Source organism: Daldinia childiae (genome assembly GCF_008694065.1).
Source record: "Daldinia childiae strain JS-1345 chromosome Unknown Scaffold8, whole genome shotgun sequence".
Lineage (NCBI taxonomy): Eukaryota > Fungi > Ascomycota > Sordariomycetes > Xylariales > Hypoxylaceae > Daldinia > Daldinia childiae.
The window spans coordinates 1,036,756-1,057,849 of NW_022984649.1; the positions used below are offsets into that span (position 1 = coordinate 1,036,756).

The 21,094-nt window shown below is 48.8% G+C and overlaps 8 protein-coding genes across 8 annotated transcripts; 4 read left to right on the forward strand and 4 right to left on the reverse strand.

Annotated features, from left to right (window-relative positions):
* Positions 1-680: 680 nt before the first annotated feature.
* On the forward strand, positions 681-2,180 carry GL218_07048 (uncharacterized protein; the record flags this gene model as incomplete). The annotated part of the gene is made up of 1 exon (XM_033583792.1): positions 681-2,180. The coding sequence occupies one exon, from the start codon at positions 681-683 to the stop codon at positions 2,178-2,180; it is 1,500 nt and encodes a 499-aa protein (XP_033433114.1).
* A 901-nt stretch (positions 2,181-3,081) lies between these two features.
* GL218_07049 (Squalene monooxygenase) lies at positions 3,082-4,590 on the forward strand (the record flags this gene model as incomplete). Its single annotated transcript, XM_033583793.1, has 1 exon — positions 3,082-4,590. The coding sequence occupies one exon, from the start codon at positions 3,082-3,084 to the stop codon at positions 4,588-4,590; it is 1,509 nt and encodes a 502-aa protein (XP_033433113.1).
* Positions 4,591-5,415: 825 nt separating this feature from the next.
* GL218_07050 (Dolichyl-phosphate beta-glucosyltransferase) lies at positions 5,416-6,706 on the reverse strand (the record flags this gene model as incomplete). The annotated part of the gene is made up of 2 exons (XM_033583794.1): positions 5,416-6,546; positions 6,608-6,706. 2 exons carry the CDS (start codon positions 6,704-6,706, stop codon positions 5,416-5,418), a joined length of 1,230 nt encoding a protein of 409 aa, XP_033432870.1.
* Positions 6,707-11,661: 4,955 nt separating this feature from the next.
* GL218_07051 (uncharacterized protein) lies at positions 11,662-12,279 on the forward strand (the record flags this gene model as incomplete). Its single annotated transcript, XM_033583795.1, has 1 exon — positions 11,662-12,279. The coding sequence occupies one exon, from the start codon at positions 11,662-11,664 to the stop codon at positions 12,277-12,279; it is 618 nt and encodes a 205-aa protein (XP_033433290.1).
* Positions 12,280-12,543: 264 nt separating this feature from the next.
* On the reverse strand, positions 12,544-14,171 carry GL218_07052 (Tyrosine decarboxylase 1; the record flags this gene model as incomplete). Its single annotated transcript, XM_033583796.1, has 3 exons — positions 12,544-13,825; positions 13,907-14,069; positions 14,123-14,171. 3 exons carry the CDS (start codon positions 14,169-14,171, stop codon positions 12,544-12,546), a joined length of 1,494 nt encoding a protein of 497 aa, XP_033432868.1.
* Positions 14,172-15,024: 853 nt separating this feature from the next.
* Positions 15,025-17,453, reverse strand: GL218_07053 (ATPase family gene 2 protein; the record flags this gene model as incomplete). The annotated part of the gene is made up of 3 exons (XM_033583797.1): positions 15,025-15,735; positions 15,792-16,810; positions 17,048-17,453. 3 exons carry the CDS (start codon positions 17,451-17,453, stop codon positions 15,025-15,027), a joined length of 2,136 nt encoding a protein of 711 aa, XP_033432869.1.
* Positions 17,454-17,981: 528 nt separating this feature from the next.
* On the forward strand, positions 17,982-19,289 carry GL218_07054 (uncharacterized protein; the record flags this gene model as incomplete). Its single annotated transcript, XM_033583798.1, has 1 exon — positions 17,982-19,289. The coding sequence occupies one exon, from the start codon at positions 17,982-17,984 to the stop codon at positions 19,287-19,289; it is 1,308 nt and encodes a 435-aa protein (XP_033432867.1).
* Positions 19,290-19,918: 629 nt separating this feature from the next.
* Positions 19,919-20,877, reverse strand: GL218_07055 (GTP-binding protein ypt2; the record flags this gene model as incomplete). Its single annotated transcript, XM_033583799.1, has 3 exons — positions 19,919-20,241; positions 20,409-20,676; positions 20,848-20,877. 3 exons carry the CDS (start codon positions 20,875-20,877, stop codon positions 19,919-19,921), a joined length of 621 nt encoding a protein of 206 aa, XP_033433289.1.
* Positions 20,878-21,094: the final 217 nt, after the last annotated feature.

Below are 21,094 nucleotides of genomic sequence, written 5' to 3' on the forward strand. Positions count from 1 at the left end.
TAGAAGATGCTGCTAAACTCCTTATTTCATTAACCAGTGCTGGTCCCCTCGAGGAGTCCCAATACTACGCCCATCAGCCCATACTTCTTATAAACCATTACCTACTTCAGGTAGATGAGAATGGAAACCTTCCCAAAGAAGCCATATCTGCGGCAACTAGCATCTTCCTAGCAGCATTTAAAGAAAAGCCCGAGGTGCATTTTGAGGAATTAGAAGATTTTGGAAAGCAATTGATGGCGCAAAATCTCATGTTGGGTGAATTTCGCGTTGTCCATAACATTTACTGGAGAGTAATTAGTGTTGTCAAAAATGCAGCCGAATTTACGGGGTGGGCTATAGAAAAGCTTCACGAACACCGCGATCACAAGAGTGTACTCAAATACTTCTTACTGAATTACTCAAAGACAAGTCCTGATAGCAGATCCTACTACACAATAGTCGATTGCGCCGTCTCCTCTGTCGAGGCTCTGGAGGGGTTGAAAGCTGAGCACGTAATCGACGCTATCTATCGGATGGACTGCCCAGGTGAAGGTTTAATACGAACCCGTTGGATCCTGAAATTGCTACATGCACATTGGAATCGGAACCAGGATTTTCCAACAGTGAAGGCACTTTTTAACGGGATGTTATCTCTAGAGCTGCTAGACAAAATCACACATCCGCAGGGAGTTTACCGTACAATGGTCGAGTTGTCAATCAAGGCTAAAGAGTACGATTTGGCAAGGTCATATTACGAAGAGCTTCTTGGGAAGTATCCCGAGATGGCCTCAGACGTCGCCTTGAGAGGTCATATAGCTTTGCCAATGGCCGAAGCCGGAGACTGGGATGGCGTGTTTAATGCTTTCGTCGAGATGCAGACTTTAAAGCGTGGACAAGAAAATGAATATGACGACGCTTTCATCCCAATCTTAAAAATATTCGCGGAGAGCCATCCAGTTGCCGAGGTCCGCGAATTTGTATCGAAGTATACCAGCGTTCTAGGGGTACGCATGCATCGGTATATTGTCACGATGGTAGCAAACAAATACGGACAATGCCACGACATGCCAGGCTTTGTGGCATGGTTACAATACTGTAGCAAAGCTGGATATGCCATGGATTCAAGTTTCTGCAATTCACTCCTCCACAACTGCCGGACTAAATGGGCTATGCCCTACCATGAACTACGAGCCCTCTGTTCTGAATTCAAAAAGATCGACGCGTCCCTCGTCGACGACGTAACCCAACGCATATTAAGTCAAGCTGCGCTAAGGGTCGGCAAAACCTCCAGGAATGGTGGAGTCAACCGAGCACTGTGCCCATCTCATATTGCGGTAGATAAGTTGGCGTACGCTGGGAGGACGACCAATAGGCGAGACGTCTACGAAGCAATGAATCAAGAAATAAGCAATAACAAGCCAGCGACGGCGATTTCGATCTACCAGCGTGCCCTAAAATACGGGATGCCTCCTTGCCCGCACTGCCTTCGCCTAGCTATATTAGCGACACTGAAGAGTAGCAAGAATGCCTCTACTTCTGCGATGAGATTGATTCAGGCTGCACACATACGTGGCGATGATGTGAGCTCAGCAGTATCAGCATTCATCAAATTCCAGCTCGATAACCTTCAGGCGGGAGCAGCGGACGTTCTGCTTCACATGCGGAATCTGATTACTCAATTTGAAGCATTGCATATCGTTATCAGTCCAGATGTGCTCACCCACATGGCCATGTTCTGCGTTAAGCTAGGCCACTACGAAAAGGCGGTTTCGCTATGCAACCTGGCAGTGGACAAGAGCGGGGCTGGGAATCTCTGCTTCTCAAGGCAGTGCTTCAGGGCACTGCTCATGTCCTACCCGAAACTGCAGGATTTGAAAGGGATGGAGCAATTAATTAAAGATTTACTCAAAAGCGAGTATGCTGCAGACAGATCTGTATATATGTATCTGAAAGCGACTACGAGACTAGTCAAGAAAATGAACCCCGATCGTACTATCGATGCTATAGTAGATATTCTAGAGTATGCTAAGGAGGAGGTAGCGAGACGGCGGGGAGAGACCAGGGCGGAAAGTCAACATATCGCCAAGGAGACTCTTAAAATCATGAACGAAGCATTGGCGGACATGCAGGCGTCGGAAAGTGGTAAAGGCTATATAAGCAACAGTGGCAACAATCCTTACGAAAAGGCAGCGGTCCTTTAGAGTAGCTGTCGCGTAGTGTTGCCTATTATTTGTATATATCTCGATATACTTCCCTAGGCAACTATATAATTGGTTATAATTACAGGGTATCTTTGAAACATACCTATATTACATATATAACTATTGCCTACTTGCCGTGTTACCTTCCAGTTAAATTTCAACTCGATAGCCACTTAATTCGCCATTTCTCAAGTTGGAAGACTATGCATATTATCAAGGTGTGTGTATCAAGGTGTGTGTATGTGAAAGTACCTAGGTACTCATGTATCAAACTAATATCTTCCCATTGGACAATTGACTGTGGGGATAATATGGGTCATTGACATAATTAACACCGCTCAGTGGGTTCCAACAATTTGGCTTTCGGGCTTGGCAAGCATGTGCCAGCCAGGAACAAGAGGAAAAGAAAAAGAAAAGAAAAAAGAGATGCTTGAATCTTTGGAATCGCGTGGTGAACCGATAAGGGGTAGAACATGAATATCACTATAGATGGGACGATTCGTCGAACCATCATGACCTGAGAAGATCGATTTATTTAGTTTTATTTATTTTATTCACCACTATTTTACAATTTTACAATTTTACAATTCTATAACTCAACCCTTTTCGCTTTAGCTCCAACGACCCCTAATTATTATGTATTCTACCTAAAATGACTAACTACCTCTTATTCCGTATTTAAATAAATAAATAAAAAGTCCCATCCCGTTCTCTCATTCTATTCTATTACAGAGCATTTCTTAGAACCTTAATATTTATTGCGATACCCACCTATTAAGACAAAGACCGTCTCACCGACAAGACAATCCATTTTTATCATTGACCTCTCTATTAATTTATACATACACCTTTTAATAACAAAGCTTACCTCCGACTAAACACTCTCCCCCCACCGTTCCCCATGAGCGAAACTACAGTCGTCGTAGAAACGCTCGCCGAGCGACGAGCTAGACACCACGAGGCCGAGGTCGTAATAGTCGGTGCCGGCGTCTTCGGGTGTGCTGTTGCATATGCTCTAGCCGAGCAGGGCAGGAGTGTTATCCTCCTCGAGAGATGGCTGAAAGAACCTAACCGAATCGTCGGCGAATTAATGCAGCCAGGCGGTGTAAACTCTCTCCGGAAACTGGGGTTAGGTCACACCATCGACGACATCGACGGCCAGCCATGTCACGGTTTCAACGTCTTCTTCTACGGCAAAGATGTCCGCATGCCCTACCCCCAGATACAAGGCCTACTTGGTGTGGGCGAAGACGAGAAGGCAAATGGGAACGGGAACGGGAGCGCAAAGGTTAAGAGCGACGAGCCGCCGCGGCCTCAGGGACGAAGCTTCCACCACGGCCGCTTCATCTCACAGTTACGCAAGGCCTGTCTCAGTCACCCCAACATCAGCGTATTCGAGACGGAAGCCATAGGCACCGTCAAGGGCGACCACAACCCAGAAATCCTAGGCGTCGAGACGCGAACCGTCAACGCCACCACCGGCGAGAAAGAGCCCGACTGCTTCTTCGGCCAGTTAACTATCATCGCCGACGGCTACGCCTCCCGCTTCCGCAAGCAGTACATCAACGAAACTCCGGTAGTCCGCAGCAAGTTCTACGCCCTCGAACTAATCGACTGCCAACTGCCCAGCCCCGGCTTCGGCCACGTCATCATCGGCGCCCCCAGCCCCGTCCTCATCTACCAGATCGGCACGCGCGAGACCCGCATCCTCGTCGACGTGCCCGAGAAGCTGCCCGAGGCGGCCCCGGCCAACGGCGGCGTCCGCGGCTACATGTCCAAGGTGGTGCTGCCGGCGCTGCCCGCTTCGGTCCAGCCGTCCTTCCGAGCCGCGCTCGACCGCGACGCCAAGATCCCGCAGAGCATGCCCAACAGCTGGCTGCCGCCCACGAAGCAGTCGTCGACGCCGGGGCTCGTGATCCTCGGCGACGCCATGAACATGCGGCACCCGCTGACGGGCGGCGGCATGACGGTCGCCCTCAACGACGTGGTCCTGCTGCGCGACCTGCTCGCCGACATCCCCGACCTGTCCGACGCCGCCGCCGTCGCCCGCGCCATGGACACCTTCCACTGGCGCCGCAAGAAGCTGACCGCCATCATCAACGTCCTGGCCATGGCCCTGTACAGCCTGTTCTCCGCGCGCAACAGCGAGCTGGCCAAGCTGCAGCGCGGCTGCTTCGCCTACTTCGAGCGCGGCGTCACCCGCGACCCCATGGGCATGCTGGGCGGCCTGATCCCCGACCCCCTGGTCCTCGCGTACCACTTCTTCTCCGTCGCCTTCGTCGCCATCTGGCTGGATTGGAAAGCTACCGGGCTCTGGAAGGTGCCGGTGCTGCTCTGGAACGCGTTTTGGATCCTGTGGACGGCTAGTCGGGTGTTTTTGCCCGTCATGTATCGGGAGGCGTTTGTGTAAGTAAGTAAGATGGGTTGGGGGGGAAGAGGTTGATAATACGTTAGGTACCTACCTACCTACCTAAAATCAAGTGTGATGTGATGTGATGTGATGTAATGTGGCGACGGTTCGAAGAGGCAGTTTGGTCTCGGTATACCCTGATGAAGAAGAAGAAGAAGTAGTAGGAACGCGGACTTGGAACCTGGACTTTGAGGTCCGTTATCAAGTAATTATGAGAAAAAGGGGGGGGGTGTTTTCTTCAGAAGATGATACACACATACATGCATACGTCTCTCTGTTCGGTATGTTTGGGCTTGATATCAGTCGCCCGGCGAAGAAGAGAAAGAGACATGAGAGGAAGATGAATAATTAGATCTACGGCTTAACGGGATATATATCAGTATTTAATTATAATGATTTAAATGAGATTGATAAGAACTATTTAATGATTTAAGGGCTTGCTTGTGAGATGAATTTGGATGTCTTAAATTGGTAGGCTTTCTACCTACTTATAGTCTGCTGTCTCATCCTAATATTAAGTGTATACACATACAAATGCTTTGATGTTATACGTAAGTCTTCAACGGATATTCAAAAGCAAAGGTCGTAATCATCACATCGCAGTTCACATCACCGCTCATACTTAAAGCAAGTAGGATAAATAAGTCAAGGCGGAAATTTTTCTCTATTTATTCCACCGGATATCTAGGTATGCAACGTTGAAATCAAACGCCATGCAGTATAACTAATATGACTGCGCTGATTCTATATAATCAGCATGGGCTAATTCATAGCCTGTCGCTATTCTATCATTTTGTACACCGAGCCCTTTCTATACGTCTCCTCCTACGTCAACCGTCGCCGGTACACGCCCATCATCCAGCTAGCCCGTAGCACAGCGAGGCCAATAGCCATCTTAATGCTGTCCTGTATAACATTCAGCTTGCTCCCGCCGACCTCGTGCCAGTCAATCGGCACCTCGGCAACCTTGATGCCGGGGCTACTGCCAATAACAGCGCCGTCACTGCCGAGCACCGGGACGGCAGGCGCCGACTCGGCTAGCATAAGCATCTCGATGTCGAAGATCCAGCCCTCGGCGTGCATGTACGGCACGATGTGAGGTAAAGCGGCGCGCGAGAACAGCTTGAAGCCGCACTGGGTGTCGCGGATGCGCGAAGTGGCCGGCGGTGTCAAAATAGTCAGTACGAGGTGGAACGAACGCATGAGGAAGTTGCGCAGAGCCGATCTCTTAACGACGGCTTCGCTGCCAACTAGGTGGCCACGGCTTCCGATCGCCACGCCCCGGTGGCTGCCGTCGACGACCTCCTCGCACCCCTCGACCAGCTTGCCCAGGTCGCTGAACTTAGACGCCCCGTCCGCGTCCGCGAATAGCGCGTACTCGCCTCTTACGTGTCGTAGCCCGTGCGTCACGCCGCCGCCCTTGCCGCGGTTGCGCTCGAGCGTCACCACGCGCAGGATGTCGTGGAGCTCATGCTTGCGCGCGAAGTCGAGCGCTACTTCGACCGTGCGGTCCTTGCTGCCGTCGTTCACGATGATGATCTCGTATCCGGCCAGGTCCTCGCGCGGCGCGTTCTTAACGTGCCTGTGAGGGGGGACGGGGGCTCGTTTGGGGAGGGCGCTAGGCTTGGGGCGAGGGTCGCGGCCGAATGTGGCGTCGAGGTATTCGACTGCCTCTTCTAAGGTCGGTAGGATGCGGTCTTCTTCGTTGTAGGCGGGGAAAACTACGCTCATACGGACTTCGGCAGGCTCGATTGATCCGGTGTCTGCGATGTCGGTTAGGGTGGGATCGTCATTTTTTACCCTAGCCTCGCTTGCGTGTCGGTCGGCTAGCCATCGGTCATGCCAGCATGGAAGCTGCCGTCTTTCAGTTCCGGTGGGTGTGGTAGTGATATAAGTCTTTTCGGAAGGGAGAACGCCTCGGGGTTTAGGTGCGATGACATGGAGTACGGCGTAGAGCTACTGCTAAGTTAGCCTACTAATGAGACATCATATTATAGTAGATAGGTGAGATTCATACGCCGTAGAATGCAACAATGACCAATGCTGCAAACGCCGCAAATAGTGTATGCGGGGGCGTCTCCTTCAAGATCGAGGTGATCAAGTTGAGAAGATCCATAGCTGCGATCCCCAGGCGCGATAGGAAATTAAGCACGTGAAGGTGTTCACATTGGAGGTGCTTTTCCTGCTAGAAATTTTCCAGCGAGAGAAGGATTATGGTAAGATTGTATGAATAATTAAGTGATGTATTGTTTACATTGGCTAGTTGTCACTTAATTGTTTTTTAAATTTGCTTGCTTATCTGTAAACTACCTCATGTAGAAGTCGCATGTCGATAATTAGGTAGGTACATGTAACACCTACAACTTTTAGAGGATCAAGCAGCAGGTGCTAGACGACGCGGCAGAAGAAGCCACGTCTCTAGGGCTAGCCAATCAGAGCTCTTGAATGCCTCAGCTCTAGCAGTTCGTCAGGGGATCTGCCGCTAATAAACTTAATTAACTTAAAGACCCTTAAGGATTGACGTCACATCTTCGTCTCTTCTTTTGCATTTACCTCTCTGCTTCTCAGCCTTAATCAAAATCAAAGCCTACCATTTATCTATCAATTAACTTTTCTTTACCTCACAACCTTCCAATGAAACTACACCTATATACCTATAATTATAAAATATTTCTTCAATAAAATACCTAACTATATACTTCGATATAACCAGAATATAGAAACTCGTTGTCTGCTTACGAGTCCGGATTACTCCTACACGATGGAAAATGAAACCTCCCGTCTAATAAAATCAACAATTTCTAACAGATGTTCCCGACTTTCTCGGGAATAGACATTAAAATATGCTACCCAGGAATTCACCCCCTTCGCAGGACCTAATACGCGATCTCCTTTTTTCAGGAAGCAAAAGCTCTTCGAGATGTAACTCGCGAGATCAGGACGCCTATCAAAGAGCTCTGCGCACACATCTCCAGATTCGTACACCCCGCCTTTGTCGACCGGGATAAACACCATCTCAGACCAGTATTGCGAGCCCTTCTCATACGGGGGTGGAAATGCAAATGGGTATGAGAGCTGCTTGATGCGGTCTTTGTCGTTGAGCGGAAACAATAAACCGAGACTCCAGTAGTCTATGCCATACGTATGCTTGATCGCCTCCGAGGCTTGGATTCCCGGTAGTCGCGGGTTTATCTCGATCAACCAAGCAGACGGTGGTCCTTTAGCGGGAATGGTGCGCCTTGTTAATCTAGGACACCATTCTTCGTCGTGTACTTCATGCTAGAATTTTCAACTCGAGCTTCTAGATGATAGAACCCGTCCCGGAACCCCACCCGGAGTAGGCTCTGGTGAAGCTCGTCTCGAAGTATTTCAAGTTCAATTTCTGGAAGCTTAGACGGGAGGACATTAGCAAGCTCAATGAAGATCTTAACACTGCCTTAACAATTAACATCCACACCTTTAGGGAAGTCATCGGATACCTCGAAGAAGATTACTTCTCCATCACAAAGAACAAAGTTCGCATCTACCTCGGGCCCTTCGCAGTATTCCTCGATTACAAACTCTACGCCGTGCCTTTCGGTGTTTATAGCTTGTATACCGGTCTCAATCTGTGCAAAACTCTCCGCTCTAAACACGCCCTCTGAGAGAAATCCATTGCAAGGTTTTATGATTAATGGAAACTCTAGGTTCTGCTCCTGTACAACTCTAGCGGCTTGCTCAAAATTGGAAGCTTGATATGCTTGATGCCCCTCAGAGACACTAGTTTTGAACTTGTCGGTGGCAATCTCGTATGCTGATGGGGGATACGTAGGCAACGACAACCTCAAGGCAGCTTCGGCAACAAAAACTTTGTAATGGTCACGGAACGTAACCAATCCATCGATTTGGCCTTCGTACGAACGCACTGCGTCTACAATTCGGGTTACAAATTCGCAGTCAACATGGAGCGGTGTCTCGAATGGAATAGATGACTTTCGCCAGTGGATATAGCGTGGGTCGTTTATCCAATGGGTAGGTCTATCGAGTACAACCATATCGATGCCTAAAGCTGCGGCTGCTGCGTATATGCTTGTTCCAGTTCCTCCATGGTCGGGACTAGAAATCCCTCCGTCGACAATGGCCAGTGTTTTGCGTCTAGGTACTTGAGTCGACAGCCATGGGAACGACAAGCGATACCGCAGCTCGAGATCCAGAGAAACTATCAGCGACTCGGGCGTGTCGGTGTGTTTCAAAAGCAAGCCTCCCGCAGATGCTACAAAGGTATTGGGAAGCTGTTCTAAATTCCCAGCGCTAATAGACTCTCCATCGAAGAACTGGTGCGGCTTTGAGAAGCTCACAGCGCTTCGCACCAACGAACAGTCTAACAGTCGCAATGGGATGATATCAGATCGTACAATATATCCGCGAGATAGTGGTACGATTAACCTAACGACACTCCCGGATCCATCAGCAGAAGCTGAGAGGCATTCGAACACAAATCAGAACGCTACTGCAGATCCGAAATCCTATGGGTTGGTCCGGCGGTAACCGCCGGCGAATAGCTCGATCAAGAGGTGAGTGTTTTCTATATTCCCAGGCCATGAAAACACAGGAGACTTAGAAACCTGTTTAAAGAATATGTCGATGGACTGCCAAGGTGTGAAACCTGCCACGCCGTCTGTAATGGCGGTACTATGTGCTTGCCAGCTGTATTGGAATCTAACTATATCGATACATCCCGTAAGAATGAGATACTTCATAGTGAAAAGCTACATCCGCTTACCTTGGTGGTTGTCCTCATCCTGAATAACGATAGTACCTGACATCCCGTCTACTATGACCAGGGAGATTTAGCTAAAGAAGCTCAAATGTAGCCTACTTATCTTAGTGGTTCCCTGAGAAGATGCATATATGGGAAATAGTTTAGAGTAGGTACAGTAGTAAATATAACGAATTTGAAATTCGAAATGCGATTATTCTTATTTCAAATTGAATCTACTCATATCTAGCAGTTATATCAACATTGTAGGACTACTTAGGATTCGATGGCACGGCGGGGTCTTTCTATGCACATTTCGTGTAAGCCGACACAGGACACGGGACTCAGTGCTCGGGACTGGTGGTTTATATTTGAGTATAGTGATTCTACCGCTTTATAGTATTATTCCAAGGGAGCTATCTACCTATGAACCGGGTTGTAGTGATTCTTGTCCAATCATATAAGTTGGGTCTTGACGATAAAAGTGTGATGAGAAGCACGAAATCCCAGACCGTAATTACGTTATATTCCAAAGCCTTGGAGTCTCGTTCACTCAGGTCATCTATATTCTACGATTTAATATTGTTAATGTAATTTTCATGACCAGTGTTTAATAGACAATATATCAGATGTTGCAGTAACTGAGATATTTGAATCCTTTAGATATTAGTTAAAAAACTTCAAATAGATTCCTCATACCTACACATAGCCTGTAGCCCCCCTTCGAACCGTGTCGATCTTATTGCTAGGAGATATTAGACATATAATGACAAAATAGGGTCTTTTTCATATCTAATGAAAACCGTATTAGCTGTCATGTCTATCATGCTGCCTTTAAGCTTATAATAGTCAACTCATAAGAATAATGTTGCTCCCACCCGTGATAGTTCAAAAAGGGGCCAAGAAGTTGGTGTCTTGGGGACGTCTCTTTGTGAGACCGATTATCTGCCCGTCAAGCTATCTGATTGGCAGATATCTTCAAATGACGAAACAATTAGCAATTATGAACATGCAATTAAATCACTACAATAATAAGTTTCCTTAAGTATTACAAGTTCATCCTTCCTTTACTTTAAATATATATAACTATTTCTTTACAGTCTTGCTCAGCCAAAAAGAAGAAAAAAAGAAAAAAAGGGCGGCTTTCTTGACCGATGCTCTACCGGAGCAAAGTCTACGAAGCCACAACAATACGCAATAAGAAAAGGTCTCGCACACGGAACGGACAATCGTTGCTCCTTACCACCTAATCCAGTAGATTGGATGCTGTTAGGCGAAAGTCCCGCAGACAGTCGAATGTGATACGTCGGAAGACCACAGGAGGCCAACACGTTGAGGCGCCCGACTTGGTCAGCATTTAGGGGCGAGCTTGAGGTGACCTCACCTCGCCTGGCGGTCGAAAATTACGCCAGCAGGTAGCCGGGCTAGGTATCATTCCTTGCCGGTGAGATATAGGGGAGTTGCCGTAGGTATATTCGAAAAGATGAGGCATTAAGGGTGTATTTCTACATATTCCATTTTTCAGATAATCCGAACACTTAAAGAAACCAGCTAAATCCATCATCTATCAGCTTGCATATATTAAATAAACACGCCGTTTCGAAACAACAATTTAATATAGATATGACAGTTCGTACGGCCTTACACAACCTTCCACTCGAATATGACAAGGCCGTTTTCGTGTGGCGGACCGGTGCTTTTTTCTGTGTGAGATTGCAACAACATGACATGACGACAGGGCGGGAGGGGAATTGTTTGCGTTGGCGTTGGCGTTGGCTTTGATAGCGTCGTCATAGCCGCAGACTAAGATCTCTCCTATCGATCTGGGGTTGGCTCAGAAATGAGAAATGCAGAAATGCAAAAAAAGCCAAAAAAGCTGCCGCCAGACCAAATCGGGAATAAGCCACAGTTCCTCCCCCCTGTTCCCGATCTTAGGCATGACATCATATCTCAACTTGACCCCTGATCCTTCTTCCTCCATCGAATTAACCGCATTCCCGTTTGTTCGATGATGGCATTCGACACGTATGTACATATGTATGTATGCATCCGTGGAGTCTCCCTTCGGTCCTTCGGTTACTGCCATGCGACTATTGGGTTCTACTCGTCTGTATCACGATCCCTTCGTCGATTAGCGTGTACATATATATATAAGAGTGTGGGCTGGGCAACCCACATAGATATTTTCTCTCTATATCATAACTAAATACCCAATACCCAATACCCAATAAAATATATACCAGCCTCTTAAAACAAATTCTTCACCTGAGTTAAGAACAAACAAACAAACAATCCTCCTAACTATTCAATACCATATACATAAATAAAATAAAATGGTAAAACTCGCCCCAGTCAACCCACGCAACTACATGCCCTCACGGGCGCACCCCGAGCACCGCTCGCGGCGCAAGGAACTCGAAAAAGAGCACCCCTTCACGTGGAAAGAGCCGCTGGTGCTCGGCATGATCGGCATCGGACTAGCCTGGAACATCGAGAAGCAAGTCCAGAAGCACGAGGAGCGAAAGGAGCGCGAGGAACAACAACAACAACAAGGTCGAGACAATAACAACAATGATCGTCGCCGTCGAAGAAGAGACCGTGACACTTCATATGATGATCATCCTTCGAGTCAAGACGGCGAGAGCAGTAGCAGCAGGAGGAGTAAGAGCAAGAGCACTAGAGACAGCGAGGATAGGCGGAGAAGCCAACATAGAAGTGGCGGTAGCAGCGATCACAGCGTAGGAAAGGATACGGCGGACCTCGAGCGCAGCAGGAGAAGCAATCGTGACCGCGTGCAATCGGTTGATATGAGACGGCACGAGGACCCGAGGTATATCACCGACGACCGGTACTACGAGCAATCCCGGTACGACAGGGGGTACAATGACGACGACAGGAGAGAATGGGAGCGAGAGTACCGCGGTAGAAGAAGTCGTCGCGACTCCTGGTAGTTGGTTAATAATTACCTACCATTTTTACTACTCTCCGAACACGATATATCCTCTGGTTGCTTTATTACGATGATTCATCTGCTACAGTTCGGTTGGACGTAGCACTCAGATACCTCAGGTATCTATGTATATAAGAATTCATGAGACTATGAGGAATGAAATAGCATACGCATATCTAGACTTAGTTTATTTAGTATTCTATCTACCACGTTTCTAAAAAAAATTGCAGTTCTACTTAACTATGCCTCTTCTCGCAGTTTACCCCTAAGCAAGTGTCTTCTCAGCTACCTCAACTAGGACTTCGAAATGCTTCCGAACGTGATGCTCCTCTACCAAAGGCGTGGCAGGGTTATGCCGGATGGCGAACACGCCGCCGACAACGGTGCTCGACAGGAAGATCCGGCCCTCCTCCACCACGGCGTCGTACATCTTCTTGGTGAGTTCGTTCTGCTCCTCTGGCGTCGACTCCTTCTTCACCAACTTAAACACCGTTAGTGCAAATCGCGGGCCCGTCACGATCTCAAAAAGGTCCGGCCGCGTCTTGACGAGCTCTCCGAACGTCTCGGCAAGCTTGATGTGCTTCCGGATGTGTGCGCGTAGACCCTCGATGCCATATGTGCGTATCACGAACCAGACCTTGAGGGACCGGAACCGCCGCCCGAACGGGATCTGCCAGTCGCGGTAATCAGTTACGAGGCCGGAGTCTGTGTGCTGGTTTTGTAAGATCGGTAGTGAAACGCTCAGGGCGTCTGTCAGATGCTTGCGGTCGCGCACCCACACAGTGCTGCAATCAAAGTTTACTAACAACCACTTATGCAAGTTTGTGTTGTAGCTGTGGAAGCGGTCGAAGGGCTTCGTAAGATACTGGTACTCGGGGCAGATTAACGAGGCTCCTGCGTACGCTGCGTCAACGTGCACCCAAATCTCCCCTGGGCCTGCAGGCGCTAGCTCTTCTAAAACAGACGCGATACCCTCCATGTCGTCAATCCCACACGTATCAGTGGTTCCAAGGGTGGCAGTCAGGTAGAAGGGCTCGAGGCCCTTGGCACGTAGTTCTAAGACGACCCGGCGCAGCTCGGCGCCTGTCATCCGGTAGCCATCCGCTGCGTGTACGGGGACGGCGCGGAACCTAACGCCGGCAATCTGTGCGCCCTTCTTAGTAGCGCTGTGGGTGGCGGCGCTACCAAGGGCTACGAGCTTGCTGCGGCGGATAGCAATGGCATCCTCCCGTTCTTCCTCATCGGTGATATGCGCCGTAGCCTCATGCAGGTACTTATCACGAGCAGCTACTAATACAGTGGCGATAGCCTCAGAAGCGGTTCCGTGGATGACGCCGCCACCGTTAGTAGGTCCAGTAGAGAGGTAGCAAGATGGTAAGCCAAAAGCCTTAGCTAGCCAATCAAGCACGATAGTCTCAAGCTCAGTGACGGCGGGTGAGCAGATCCAGTTGAAAGCAGCACCGGTGAATGCGGCAGAATACATCTCGCCAAGCATAGCCGGAAAGCTACTGGAAGAGGGGAACCATGCCAGGAAGTTGGGTGACTGCCTAATAATTTTCCCTTTCTCATCAATCTCATAGTTCTCTTTAGACGGCGACTAAATAAATGGATAAGTAAAGGGTGCGAACCAATGTGTTATGCCGGGGAGGATCTTGGACTCGAGATCTTTCTGGATATCAGCCCAAGCCTCTCCATTCTGAGGGGCCTCTTCGGGCAGTAGTTTTCTCAGATAACCCGGCTCGACGTTTGAAACGACACGGCGCTCTTCGATGGTGTCGTAGTATTTGACGACTAGAACGATTTAGTCGCCGTGAGTAGAGACTTTAAAAAGTGAGAAGACTCACTGTCGTCAATAGACGATATAGCCGCCTCCCGAAATTGTTTAGAGTCCATTTTGCTTAGGTTGAAATTGCCTAGTTATATTCAAATCCAGAGGTGGTAGAAATAAATCCCCAGTCTCAATGAAATAATCTATAAAATATAAAAATTAAATTTGAGGACTACAACAATTTTATAGTATAGGAAAGCTCCATACAATGTTATAGTACATTAAGTAAGGTACCTCTTTCCTATGCACAATCGACTTGGCAACTTTGCTCCACCCCCCCTAAAAACGTAGTCCAGACTCGGGTTAAAAACGGGCGATTTGTTAGTTGTACGACTTTATATCGGAATATCGGAGGGCGCAACAATGACATAAAATGTCAACTTCACCCCCAATAGTCCAACTAGAGAAGATCTAGAAGGAGAATTAATAAAGAACGGAATATACATTTACATGTATAAGTTGATGATAAATTGCGTAACCTACCTTGATAAACTTGCAATTTACACCTATTTACATTAGACATCTCTGCTCTTGGTTGAGTATTAACGAAGTTACCCTTCACCCCCTTTTTTACTTTGCCTAGTAGTTTCGCTTTTCCATAACCAGACTTATATCGTAAGAAGTGACGCGGATTACGAAGCCAATACTATGACTTGGCGATGTAGAGGCACGTGTAAATTCATACCATTCCATTTGAACTATCGAATTTTGGGACATACTTCCCATAGAAGTTACACATCTTCATTTTGTATACATCCACTAATGGGTCCCTCATATCATCAATATATGAGTGAGTCTAGTGTTAACAGATGTAACTCCTAAGACATCATGCTAAGTTCCGGCACTTAGCCCCCTATCTATCACAAAACGATGTCATATACCCAAGTGAATATGCACTTCCCAGCTACACAAACCCCCCTACGACCTAAACTTCTCCTGCCAGTCCCTATAATGATCCAGCATATCCCTAGTAACCAACTTCGGCGTCTTCTGTATCGCCGTAAGCAGCACCCCCATAGCCGAGACTCCCTCGTCCTCATCCGCATCCCAGAACGCCTTGTCGCAGATTCGTGCGACCTCTGCCCCTGAGTACCCCTCACTCTGGCGTGCCAGCTCTGGTAGATCAACAGTCCCATCTTCCGGGAAACCCAACTCCCTAGCTTTGGCGGCAAAAATGGCCTCGCGTGCTTTAGCGTCTGGTAGCGGTACATAGATCAGCTCGTCGAAGCGGCCCGGCCGCCGTAATGCCGAGTCTAGAAGCTCTGGCTTATTCGTTGCTGCTAGCACGAACACCTCACCGATGCGCTCGAACCCATCCATTTCTGTAAGTAGCGTGGTGAGCGCTTGCACGCCTCCACCTGTACTACCGCCCGACCGCGATCCTGCGATCGAGTCGAACTCATCGAAGAATATAATACTAGGGCTAGCCTCGCGTGCTCTCTTGAACAGGTTGCGGATCGATCGCTCGGTCTCGCCAACGTACATGTTTAAAAGCTCGCCTCCTTTCACGGCGAAAAAGTTGAAATCGGATTCTGTCGCCATGGCTTGGGCGGTCATGGTCTTGGAGCAACCGGGTGGGCCATAGAGAAGAACGCCCTTTGGTGGCTTCGACATCCTCGCACGAGGACCCTGGTTTTCATTATTAGCTATTTTTTATGATGTTAGATAGGAAGCTTAAAACGTACCGTAGGACGCCTGAGCACTCTCTGTAAGGCAACCTTGACTTCCTCGTAGCCACCAATATCACTCCAGCGCACAGTAGGCGGCTTAAGATTTATATCGTGCATAGCTGTAGGCCGCACTTCATGTAGCCCCTTCGTCACATCGTCCCATATCAAGGGTTCCGTCTTGGAAGGGCTTCCCACTCGCTTCCTCCATGCCTTTGTAGCGCGGTAGAGAACCTTCCGTAGATCCGCGCCGGTGTAGGCATGCGTCCGGTCACCAAGATCTGATACGTATTGATCAAACAGATCCGGGTCGAATGTTGGCTTGTGATAACGGATGATCTCTTTGCGTCCTTGTGCATCTGGGACAGGAAGAGCAATATGTTCCTCGAACCGGCCGGGTCGTTGAAGGGCGTGAGGAATGTCGTTTAAGAAGTCAAGGCAGGTAGCAATGACTAAAACATGCGGTCTCCTATTTTGCTGGCGCGCCCTATTCGATAATGCATCAAGCCCCTCGCCAATTGTCTCAACCATAACCTGGCGATTCGACTGCTCCTTGCCTATTAACTTTGTTATATCATCTAATAAAAGTATGGTAGGGCTGCGCTGCTCCAGGGCGGTTTTAAAACAGATATGGATAGTTGACGGCTTATCATTATAACTTAGTCGAACGACTCTACCCCAACTAGTCGCAGCGATATGATCAAGTAACATCGACTTCCCTGTCCCATGACTTCCATAGATAACGACTCCACAGGAGTAAGTTGGTGTAGTATATCCTTCAAACTCGACGTCGAAGTCGTTGAAGAATTCGTTAAGCTCTTCTATTTGGCGCTTCATTCCTGGAAGCGGGCTAACTTCCAATTTACCCCTAATCTGGACAGCGTCTTCGTTGAAAAACTCGACGACCGTAGATCTGGGAGCGTACTTGGCAACACTATCAGTTCTGCCATTTACAGATATAACCACAAACGAACGTCTTGACCCGTTTAAGACTATTTCATCAAATGACATGCTCGGCAAGATGAATTCAGCTACCTCTATTGATGTTGTTAGACTAGTCATACTTGAATAGGGGCTGAAAAAACAAATTATATAAGGAATTACAGCCCTTAGGCTTAACAACAATAAAAATATACTGTGATTCTGCCGTATACACTTATACATGAACCCATAAACACTGCCCTCGTATTGGTCTAGGAGTGTTCATCACCAACAATAAACTAGCTCATGATTTGATGCTACTAAGTGTAAAGAACAAGATTTCGGTAACTCACCTAATCGACTTTCAAGATGGTATTGCCACCTAGTCTGTTCCGAAGCAGGTAGCGGGAGAGGATCCGGGGTTATTTCTCTCATGATGACCACCCCGGCGTCAGGAACCGGCCCGTTGCCAGGAGTAACCTTAGCGAACTGGCCTAATTCTAGACCGGCCAGTTTCTGAAATACTCGACTAACGGAGATAATGTTGTTGGCAACATTCTTATCTGGAGCCGGCCACGCAACGGCCTCCCACCGAGTAGGTCCATCCGTTTCGACATTGCAGAGATGTGCGGTGGTGAAGCCCCCTTGAGCAAAAGTGGTGGGATGGATAAATATTTTAGCTGCGTTTTTATACGTGGGATTTTTCTGGTTGGCTACGTCTTGCGGCTGTAGCCGAACTTTGAAGTCGTCTTTCCCCATCGCTGGTATGTGTTATAGATATATGTATAAGAGGTTTTAAGTAACTTAAAAATCTTTAGGTAGTCAATAACCAGGCGGGCCGCTCTTAGTAGGTTTATGGGTATGATTGATGATACTAATTATAATAGTATTGCTCATTGTCGGTTATAAACCTCTGGGTATATTCTCTTTATTTTCTTTAGAAGAATTCATTTATGAAATAGAATCATGAAGTAAAGTGCAGATGAATGAGAAGATATCGCAGTTACGTCTCTTGTGGGATAAACTGCATAGTTAAAAGCACAGTGTGGGTCATTATGGTAGTACCAACAACCCAATTAAAACTATTTCTACTACTCTATAAGCTAGTTCTATAGTGTTATACTAGAAATAATACAGTATGAATTGCGACTTCCTTTCTAAATTCTAAGCCCTACGAAAAAAGAAGATCAATTAGTTCAGCTCCAACTTTTTCAATTCTCTCCCAGCTTCGACTTACTCGAATCTGCACTACACTGCAATGCGCTGGGCTTCACAACTTGTCGCCTCATGCTCCTACGACAGCTCCACCGACCATCTTCACGATCGGTAGCCGCAGCAGCATGGCGATTATCCCATACGGCGTTGCTGCACGGTAGCACCACCAATCGACCAATACACCCCTCCCCCTCCTCAACATCCTCCCAGACCAACAGCAGCAACCAAGATGACGCACCACAACCCAGACGCCCCTCCCTCTTCGAGCAACTCTTCCCCGACGAAGCCAAAGCCCTCGGCAAAAATGCCACTCCCAAATCCTCCTGGGCCTCGCATCTACTAGACGACCCTCCGCAGCCCTCCCCCGACACCGAGCTTAACGACAACGAAAACGATAGCAATAGGAAATCTGGCGACGTGCCCCTGCGCGCAAAAAGCATGCTCATCCTCTCCGCCGCTAGCAAGCACCTCGCCGAGAGCGACTTCCTACGCCTCGGGCCGCAAGGCGCCCACGTCGAGGGCTGGGTCGGCGGCATCTCGCGCGTCATCCAGGCCCGGGACCCGGACACCCTGCAGCCGCTCGGGCATTACTTCGTGCTGTTCGACCGGGAGGCAGCAGCAGCCGCGTACTGCGACGAAGTGGAGCGGCTGTGGCAGTTGGGCAAGGCGTACGTGCCGGGGGCGCATCACAGGAAGGGGTCTTCCCGGTCGGTGCCTCCGCCCCCAGGCCTGCCGTCCGCAGATGGCAGCAGCCGCGACGTAGCGGCCGACCTGCGGGCGTTTACCCTGGTGCCGCCGAGCCAGCGGTACTACCTCGACGTGTCGAGCGGGTTCAGCCGCGTGCGGATCGAGGAGCTGGATATAGGCGGCGTCGCGTTTGTCGACCGGCTGGCCGACCGCGCCGGGTCCAAGCACCTGGTTCTTGTTTCCGTGGACGGGGGCCGCATATCGCTTGATTGGCTGCGGCAGGCCATCGAGGAGGACGGCAAGGATCGGAATCTGCCGTGGCGGGTGACCGATCTCGAGAACGGTATCCTGCCTTTCGGGAAAAGCATCCTCAAGCAAGAGGATAAAGACGCTAATGACTTCGAGCAAGTTCTTCGGGACCAGGCTGCACGGGTGACGGGGGGTGAGGATAGAGTTGAAGGTGAAGAGAACGTGAAAGGGGAAGGGGTTGAGGCTAAGGAATCGACTATGGCAGACGATAGGGGGTATCGTCGGTATCCCCGCTTCATCATTCCGTTCGTGGATAATGCCGAGGCGCACCGCTTCGTGAGGTATTGGCACCGGCGGCAGTTCAAGATACGTATGGATATTGAGGGGGATAAACCAGTAACATGGGACGAGACTAGGATACTCAATACCTCAGTACTATGGTGATGATTATATTACGTATATATTCCACTTAAGCCAACCAGCAGTCATGTTTCACGCCCCTATCTTACGTCCTTGAAAGTACTTCGGTCTTCATTAGTAACATATCATTCTACGCAATACTAAATAGAAGAACGTATAACCTAATACAGGCATCAAGGCTCATCGTAGCATATGTACCTTATGTACTTGGTCAGAGAGAAGAACCGACGATGACTGGAAAATGTATTAGACCCATATCAACCAAACTCCGCCAATATAGTATCGCCCTCACTTAAGCCCCCCAGGCCTCATTCTTCCTATGTAGTTGTGTGTTGTGTCATGTGTGGCTCTGAATGTCTATCGTGAAGCAAGCTAGCCTTTACCCTTGCTGTCTTCTTTCTTTCTGGCTAACTCCTCCTCCTCTGCTTATCCCCGTCCCCCTCCAGGTAATACAACATTCGTGCTTCTTTCGGTCCTCGGGGGTGTCTCCATAAGTCATATGCCTTGGTCTACAGTAAACTTTCGCTTGATAACATGAAATGTGTGCCAGGCCACCTCTCCCAGCTTGACTACCCAGCTTGGTGGCTAGCCCTTACTCTCTCTCTCTACCATCGCCATATTATCTCTCGCTTCGAACGACTTCCCGCCAGCCCTTAGCAGCACTTGCCTAGGCCGCTGCTCTGTCCCGAGGACACGTTGACGCCCTGGCCACCGGCCGCTGCGGCCTGCTGCGCGGGGCTAATGTCGGTGAGACGCTTCTTGATGTCGCCGGCGAGACTGTAGAAGGCCTTGTCGATGTTGATATTGCTCTTGGCGGATACCTCGAGAAAGGGGATGCCGAGCTCCTTGGCAAGCGCCTCGCCTTGTTCCGTCGACACCACGCGCTTCTCTTCCCAGTCGCACTTGTTGCCGATGAGGATCTTGTTAACGCCTTCCGTGGCGTGCTGCTCTACGTTTGCGAACCATGTTCGGATGTCTGTATCACGGGTCAGCGTGGAGCTTCGAAAATGTTGGTGTGATATAAGCAAGCCGTTATCGATAATTCCCACGGCTCACTTGAGCCCCTCTTAACGCCTCTCTGTTCGTTTCATATGGAGGGTGTAGAGTATATATATAGCTAGTGTAATAATTAGGAGTTCTTACTCTCGAAAGATCGTTGGTCTGTGACATCGTAAACCAAGAGGATGCCCATCGCGCCGCGATAATAAGCCGTCGTGATAGTTCGGAATCGCTCCTGGCCAGCAGTATCCCAGATCTGCAGCTTCACGCGCTTACCATCGAGCTCGATCGTGCGGATCTTAAAGTCGATGCCGATAGTCGTGATGAAGGACGGTGTGAATGAGTCTTCGCTGAACCGAAGCAGACAGCACGATTTGCCTACTCCTGAATCGCCGATTAGGAGTAGTTTAATCTATATATCGAGACCGTCATTAGTATACTTAGGAATGCTTATAGGCTGACAGCTAGTATAAGACGGAAGGGAAAGCCATGGCTTGAAGAGACCTCGATAACTAAACTATCGGATGATATATCATCTCTCCAACCGTAGCATGCGGCTCGAAGGGGGAGGCTGTGAACGTACTAAGAAGTCGTAGTTTCGATTACCCGACATTTTGTAGAGGTCGCTCGTCGTGGACGGCAGAGAAAGCTACGGCGGGTATTTGATCGATCGTATTCTTTGTCGAAGAATAGTTTTGACGTAAACGCGATTCCTCGAGTTTTCTTGATATTATTCGGTTAGATATTAAACAAGACGACGTGTCGTCAGAGGTTGGCAGTAATGCTAATAGTGGCTTTTTGGTAGCAGTAGCGGTAGCGGTAGGCTGGTA